This window comes from Sprattus sprattus, assembly GCF_963457725.1.
Source record: "Sprattus sprattus genome assembly, chromosome: 6".
Taxonomy (NCBI): Eukaryota; Metazoa; Chordata; class Actinopteri; order Clupeiformes; family Clupeidae; genus Sprattus; species Sprattus sprattus.
In genome coordinates, this window is record NC_137925.1 from 31,914,927 (window position 1) to 31,923,589 (window position 8,663).

An 8,663-nucleotide genomic window follows, 5' to 3' on the forward strand; every position below is an offset into this window, starting at 1 on the left:
CACAAGTTTACATCTTCACCATCATGTTACTGTACAGCATTAAAAACAATGTTAATGCAAATAGCTGAGGAGCTTTTCTCTGCTTTATAAACCTCATTTAATACCATCAACAGTTCCAAAACAACTGTAGTCAATATTCAATGTATTTTGCTATAATAAATGTAACACAACTGAAAAATCTATAACCTAAATCTGATCTTTTTCTTAGCATTTTCTTTTTGGATGCATGTCCAGTCTGGTCTCCATCTCCTTTAGAGTGCACACATGTGCAAGTGTTCATTGTAGAAAGACCCGTCTCTCCTCACATTTCACATTTCGACCCAACATCCCTCAGTGTCTCTGAGCACTGTGTGTTCACTTGGGTCTACTGCTGGAAGAACGGTCTGATCTTCATGCACATAGACTTCAGAGAGTACCAGGAGCCCTTCCAGTTCATCCACACCATGCCATCGTCTGTGCCGTGCTTGGCCATGTACTTGGTGTAGGATCCTCCCCAGTAGTATCGGCCGTTGGGATTGGCCGAGTGACAGCGATGGTACCACCAGCCGCCGCCATCTTCTTTGGAGCACTGTTTCATGGGGTCACCAGGGGTCCTGAAAACATAGAGGATAAGACACAGAGGAGTCAAGACAAGAAACATCCAGCACCATGATTTGGTGAGTTCTTGTGATGTGTTATAGTGAGTATATGCAGCCTTCTGCAGTGTAAGAATTACACTAAATGATATGTTATACTTATGAGGAGAACTGCACATCACCATGCTATGTGTCTGCTATGCTATGTGTCTGCTATGCTATGTGTTCTACAGGTTGTCTCGAGAAAGGTTTTTGTTGGATGCCATTTCTTAGAGCCTTTAGTTTGAGGCAAGAAATGATCTTCTGCTCAGCAGAAAAATATGTTGATCAATGACAGCTAGTCTTATGATAACTAAGTCAAGATAACTAACTAAGCATGAATGTTGGTATTCTTCACATGGCCAAATAAACTATGGTGGCAAAGAAGCAATGGTCTGGCTTATCTAAATGCTTTCGCATTGTTGGTCTTTGTCTTCCTGCGTGGACAGACTGCGCTCACCATTTGTCGTTGTCACGGTCGTATGTGCTGAACATCATGCCATTGTGGATGGTCATGGTGCGGTTCTCCCCAAACAGTTCCGTGGCGCCAGTCAGCATGGTGTCACCCGCTGTGCCAGAATAGCCGTCGATGGACAAGATGTAGTTGGAGGTCTCGCCCTGCACGGTGAACTGCTGGTACCGTGCCTGTGTCTTGGCGCCGGTCCAGTCTTCCATCTCGAAAAGAACCTCAGTGGGGCCCATCTTGGTAAGCTGGCTGATGCGGTCATTGCCGAGCCAGAACTCTCCTACAAGACAAGCAGAATATATCCACATGGACGTTGGTCTCACTTTTGTCTCAAAGTCAGGTTTGTCTCAGCAAGGTTGGGAAAGTTTGCACATTTTTTGTATTGAATGGTTTTGGATTTAGAATGTTAAGATATGCTGTTACTGTAACTTATGAAGAATAAGAGGTCCTATATCTTCTTGGATTGAACGCCCATACCTGGAGTATTGCAGTACTTTTTGCCTGTGTCAAAAGCAATGTTTCCAAAACCTCTCCTGTATTCGTCCCAGCGACGTCCGAAATCCACACTACCATCCATACGACTCTGAACAGTAGTCCAGCCTGTAATTGGACAACAAGTGCATGTGGATTGCGAACAAAATAAGGAACAAAACAACAACATCACAAATCTACACACAAAACTACAGTCCAATCCAAAGAAGCACAATCATGACACACTACTGACCTCCATCGAGTGTGGTCTGGTCGCAGTACACCCTGTAGGGCTTGAAGAACGAGTCGGGCCGGATGTAGTACATCTGGGACTCGGTGCCGCCTTTGCGGTAGATGTCCTCGCACTCCTTGCCGGACACGACAGGGATTGGGCAGGAGACGGTGCACTGTGTCGCGCACTTATCCCGTTGGGCCACGATGGCCGTGTTCAGACGAAGGATCTTGGTCCTAATTGACCCCAGGATGCCCTGCAGAATACGGATGTTGCTGGGGAAGTTAGTATTAACGGCCTCCTTGATGAAGGCATGCTGAGACTCCAGGTCATTGGTGTACTCGCCGACCAGCTGCCCGTTGCCTGGTGACAGCAGACAGACGAAAATGGTGGATAAGGAAGACACGAAGGATGCTGAGACACTTTGAGCTCTACATTGGTGTAAGTTTTAGTGAGCTGTTCATATCCACTTCATGGCAATTTTTATTTTGCATATGTATATTAAACCATTTCAAGGTGTATGTTGAGCCAACAGAGGAACCAGCTGGTGTTATTTGTTGGAACTTTACAAGTTTACAAGGGATTAGTTTAAGAATCTTCCATCGTGGAAGTGTGGTGTTCAGCTGGGCTAGGGCAGCTTTTGATCTTACCTTCTGTCACTTTCTGGCGCTCACGCAGTTCGTCAGACAACCCATCTACGTATCTGGAGACAGAGTTGGTGTTGCGGCTAAGTTCGTCCACACTTCTCTTCAGATCGGCCACGGTAGGTTTGATGTTACGCTCTTGTTTCTTAATGGTGTCTTTCAGCTCACAGCCAGTGGGACAGATCACGCCCTTAACAAAACCAAAGGAGAGGAGAAGCCATTTTAAAATGCCCAGAACCAAGGGAGAGGATAACCTTATTATCCTTAGAACCTAAGAACCTTAGATTCTTAACGTGCCCAGATAATGGCAATACAACTTTACGGAATACAGCATACAGCTACTGAATAGTAAACATCACCTGGTTTTGGTGAAACTCACTGTTAGTAAACATATTGCACATGTGACAAATGCAATTGATCTAAATTAAATTTGAATCTGAGAGAGTTACTTAAATACTATTGAGGGCAAGGCTAAAATTGCAGTTTTGACTGTCCTTGTGGCCTTGACCAACATTTATAAATCAAATCAATCAATCAATCAAACAAATAAACAAATGAAAACACTCTCACCATTTGCTTTGAGGCGTGAGTACAACCTCCTGCATCTGGCTGCTCATCACTCTGCTCTTCCACTGGTGTCACTGGTGCAGCTGTTGGTCTCCCTCGGTAACGACCACGGCCGGAGACTGGAGGGGGTGCGCCGCCACTCGGCACGTAAGAATCGCGGCCTCTAGAGCTTGGCCGGTGACCTCTGGGACCAATTTCTGTGGTCTACGAGAGGACAGGACAGAGCAGAGAAGTTGGTTGGGACAGATACTGTTTTTGCCCTACAATACTTCTTACTCCATACTCTATATTCTCTATAGTCTATAGTTTACGGTACCTTTTGTGTACATTTCAACAGCATCAGTATGATAAAGACTATAATGCCATAACAGAAAAAATGTATCTATCAAATTATATCATCTAGTCTTTCAACATACAAATCAGCATTGCTGTACAACCAACACATATGGCTCTGGTATTTCTACCAAACAAAAATGAGAAAAGCCACACATTTGATAATGAAATAAGAGATTATCTTGTAGCCTAATAAGCAGGAAAGACCAGTGATCACACACTGATGTTCAAAAACGTACCCCTTTATCCTTTGGGTCCTGTTGGAGATGAGAGACATATTTTTAGTTGAAAATAGATGTTCAATTATTATACAAGTATTTGGACTATTAAAATCATACAGACTTAAAGTTTGGTTCTATGCAACACATTACATTAACATTGTAATAGTAATTGTAAGGAAAATGTTTGTAGCACTAACAATTTGGGACCATTTTAAATTTACATTTCCCAAAATATTTAGAAAAATGACTTCACAGGCACATACTGACCAAGTCATAGTCGTCATACTCCAGCACATCAGCCAAGGACGCACCGATGCACAGGCAAATAATTAATAATGTCTTCATTTTGGCTGCCGTGAGGCTCTGGATTCAATACCCCTTCAGTGCCGAGACCCTGCTATATATACCGTATACCCACAGGCCTCCTCCCACTTCATGGCGTGGGTGATCTTCTTCACAGAGAAGTGGATGATTAACCTCAGGTGATCACTCATCGTTCTCTTGTTTTATTTATTCAGGGCTCCGCTCATTTTTGGGAAATGTTGAGATTAATTTGTTCTCGATGAAGTCTTTGTACTTGAATGTATGAAGTCAGTATAGGGAAATGCATGATGGTTTTGGACAACAGTGAGGCAAAAATGACCTTGGAGCTTTCTCAAGATAAAACTGAAACTGTTGAAACTTTTTTTAATAGCTTTTAGTCTGACTGGCCTCTCTTTTCAGCTTAGTTTACCATTGTTTAATTACATTTGATTGACAATGATAATGCCATTATTTTTCCATCAGTGTTGAACTGTCATTCCATATTTGTAACTTTATGTTTTCAGGTAAGCTGTGTGCAGAACAACTGCATTTAAAAGTTACGCAAGTCAAGCAGGTCATTTTAGAGGCAGGCAGTTGGTCTATGATCCAATCAATTCTGAAGGGTTGACCAGCACAAACTGCTGTGAGTCAGACAGTGACACTGAACTACAAAAACAAACGGATAGAGTTTGCTCCCGAATGAGTTTATTTAATGTTTCTTTAAGCCTGATTGCCACGTGTTTGCCTTTTCCCTCGTCCTCCCCCGCAGTACAAATATAGAGATTGGAAATGTAATGGACTGTGGTCAGCGGGAGGGGGATAATCTTTGATCATTATGCTTGATCAATGAATCACTTGGTGATTATACAATTATATATATCGTTGGGTGTGTGTGTGTGCGTGTGCGTGTGCATAGACAAACATTTGAATATCGTTTTTTTAAAGAAGGGATGTGATTTTCTCAGGGCATAATTACGCCTTGTTGCCCTAGCTATCAGGGGGGAAACGATGTCCAATAGCTGGAGGATTTCCCCCCGGGGCAGGCGATAACGCAACATTATCTCCCCATCTGATAAGGTGTTGAGAGGGTTGAAGCGTACCCTCAGCTCCGCGTTAATAATGTTGTGTCCTAACAAACACACACGCGGTCCCAAATGAACAGAAGCTTGATTTACAGATGCTGGTTTCAGTGCAGTTTAATTGCAGATCTTAAACCACAATTAGAGAAAGACCACCGGTAGTATTTTCTGCAGAGCTGCGTTCGCGTTGTCTGGGAATCCCCTGCCCCTTCACTGCATTCCATTTGTTCAGTTGGTCTGGCCAACTCTCAACGGCGCTCCACTTCAGCCACCTGATTGGACAGTCCTTTAACCAATCAGACCAACGATACTATACAACGATACAACGATCGGTAATAAAGCAAACACATATTTTTTCTGTATGAATTGTTCCAGGGCAAGTTTCTGTTCTGTTTTCAAAGAAAACTTGCCTTATCGAAGTTTTGCGGTGCTTCGGCGGCCACCATGTCCAATGTTTAAAAACTCTCCGTGCAGTAGATTTTGTAACGTAGCCGTGGTAAGTTTAAATCCGCCAATGGCACGCCAGGTAGCCAAAAGCCAGTTTGTGATTGGCTCCAAGGTTTCTGGAAATCTTGAAATGAACGGGTATGCAAACTTGGCCAGACCCAGTTCTGAGGCAAAATCAATTTGGCCGGAAGAAGTGGGGCGGGACTTCCCAGACTAGCGTTCGCGGGCTCATATTTAAAAACATACCAAGACACTCCCACTCAAGCTATAACTGGCTGTCCCTTACCCCAATCAAATGACCTCCTCTACTCTGACTCCAACCAATCAGAAGGCTTATAACCTAAGTCTAACGACCCTCCCCTTCTCATTCATCTTACACGTTGCTGTGTGTGTGACTAAAACTCCTTGAACTAATTAAATGAATAGTTACATTTCTTCTTAACACTATTACCTAACTTAAAAACATATAAAATTAATTAAAGAATGTAAACATTACTACATAATTCCCCCCTTTGTGGATGATCAGCCACACTAAACAATATCCCCATTACTCTTTCGAATACACTGTCAATCCCCTATATGATGAAACAATTACCTTTAAACTCCTATAAATCGAAACCCATTTTTAGCATTATTGTAAACAGTCCATAATACCCCCATACAAAACATCGGTCTCATTAGGGCAGTCCTAAATGAGCACACAGTAATGTTTACAGAAATACAAAATTCAATGCAAAGCCTTGCATGTGTGATTTCCATATCAGTGAATGTTCTTGAAAATGATCATCTTTTATGTCCATGTTTTGGTGTTCATCTCCTGGGGTGACGAAGTCCCTGGACCTTGCATGTGAGAACAAAAACCTATCTTAAGGTAAAAAAATTGACTCACTGCCTCATTTCTCTATGACGACACTTGCTTTCCGCAAGATGCAAGCGGCAACTCCCTGCACCTCTGAACACCAATTTCTAACTGCATTATTGTGCAAAATAAGAAACATACGAAACAAACAAAACAAAAAACATATTTGAATAAAAAATTCCGCTCCAGTTGTGAATGCAATGTTATGCAGATGATCCGTCCTAATATGTATGAATGTTCTGCACGCCATTGTAGAATTGCTGTAGATGTCCCACAACAAGCATCTCCTTCAAGTTCCACTGGTGAGGCCTTCCATCTGATTCCGCCAGAGAGCATTCTCTGAAGATGTCCCATCTAGCTCCATCCCTCAAGGATGGGACACATCCATCCTCTGCAGCATATCCATGACCTTGGCCACCTCTCAGCCAGGTCGAGTTGCATCCAAATGGTCCCCACTAGAGCATCAGCTCCTTTGAATCGTGGTCGTCCAACCGCCTAGTGATCCTACGCCCTGCAAAACAGTTGACACAGTACAACACAATTAATCCCTCTACCTCCCAGCCCTATTGGCTGGAGGCTCCACGGTTTAAAGAACCTTAACCAGTCTCCCGACTGGACCAGTCCATATGCGTCCACCTGTGTATACATAATTTCAAAGATTAAAAACAATCTATACACATTATTTTCACATATTTCCTAGCCTTACTTCAAAAGTGTGTTGTACAATATCCAGAGCTTGCATTACTTTACTGCATATTTCCCATAAATGTATTATTGCTATACTAAAATATTCCCAAACTTCAAAATGCTTGATAAAAACAAAGATTCCACAAACAAAGATTCCACATAATACATATACTTACCTGCAAGTGTGCTGAACCATTCTTCAGTATCCCCCTTCGACACACTCACACACCCATTCCTTCCTTGACATTCACACTTCCAGCTGCATTTCCTCTCCATTCACACCTCTGTTATATGCAGCTGACAAACATTCAGTTCATCCACTCACATGCTCCTTCAATTAACTCTCGTGTCCCAGCATGACTGCTCCGTGTAGACTTAAAAACTTCTCAGTAGTTTACCTAGTTACCTTACATATAAATATAAACCATTTTCATCTTATCCATAATTATTCTCTACTCACCATAACTTCAGTTCCTCAAATAAACTACCATCAGTTCAGCTACAGCATCTTTCCCACATCTCATGACACTTACCATCTCTTGGCTTCAGTTCTGTCATCACACATACCTTTACCCATCATATAAATATATCCATCACTCTACTGCAATGTCTATGTTAGTTATACCTTATCATATATATAGTACACTACCTGTACACTTATACCTTTCAGTATAATACATCCAGGAAACAATGAAATTCAGCGGCCCAATCCATGGCTTTAACCTTTATTTTACCGCTGAGCTCAGGACATCAAATTTTACTTCATTTCCTGAACCATAAAAAGAATAAAGAAGCATATCAGTGAGTAATACCTGTACTCACACCCCATAACATGCCCCAAGGTCCGATCTTTACTCCTTTATTCATCAATATAGATGCTACAACCGTAGCATTATGCAAAATTTTACTTCCCATAAATGAATGACCAAAAGCCCATGAATCTAATTTTCTGTATCCTCCTCCCTTACACACTTAAAACTAAAAGTGTGTGTAAATAGACAAGGCAGATAACATGTATGAAGTTGCCATGTGGCCACAATAGCAACTCCATATTTTAACAAGCCTGCATTTTAACCCTTTTGAAATATGTTTGGTCTATTCCCCTGACCTAATGTCATCACATACAGCCGCGGAAAAAATTAAGAGACCACTTCAAAATTATCAGTTTCTCTGGTTTTACTATTTATTGGTATGTGTTAAAGTAAAATGTACATTTTTGTTTTATTCTATAACCTACTGGCAACATTCCTACCAAATTTCAAATAAAAATATTGTCATTTAGATCATTTATTTGCAGAAAAATGACAATTGGTCAAAATAGCAAAAAAGATGCAGTGTCTTCAGATCTCGAATAATGCAAAGAAAACAAGCTCATATTCATTTTTAAACTACACAATACTAATGCTTACCCTTAGGAGAATTCAGAAATCAATATTTGGTGGAATAACCTTGATTTAAAATCACAACGTTCATGTGTCTTGGCATGCTCTCCACCAGTCTTTCACATTGCCGTTGGGTGACTTTATGCTACTCCTGGCGCAAGAATTCAAGCAGCTCGGCTTCTTTTCATGGCTTGTGACCATCCATCTTCCTCTTGATCACATTTCAGAGGTTTTTTATGGGATTCAGGTCTCGAAATTGGGCTGGCCATGACAGGGTCCTGATCTGGTGGTACTCCATCCACACCTTTACTGGCCTGGCTGTGTGGCATGGAGCATTGCCCTGCTGGAAAAAACATTT

The 8,663-nt window shown here is 41.8% G+C and overlaps 1 protein-coding gene across 1 annotated transcript; it reads right to left on the reverse strand.

Annotated features, from left to right (window-relative positions):
- Positions 1–364: 364 nt before the first annotated feature.
- LOC308366739 (fibrinogen beta chain-like) lies at positions 365–3,893 on the reverse strand (the record flags this gene model as incomplete). Its single annotated transcript, XM_080840479.1, has 8 exons — positions 365–593; positions 1,075–1,360; positions 1,558–1,680; positions 1,805–2,146; positions 2,434–2,617; positions 2,998–3,198; positions 3,567–3,584; positions 3,816–3,893. 8 exons carry the CDS (start codon positions 3,891–3,893, stop codon positions 365–367), a joined length of 1,461 nt encoding a protein of 486 aa, XP_080696605.1.
- Between the last annotated feature and the right edge of the window lie 4,770 nt (positions 3,894–8,663).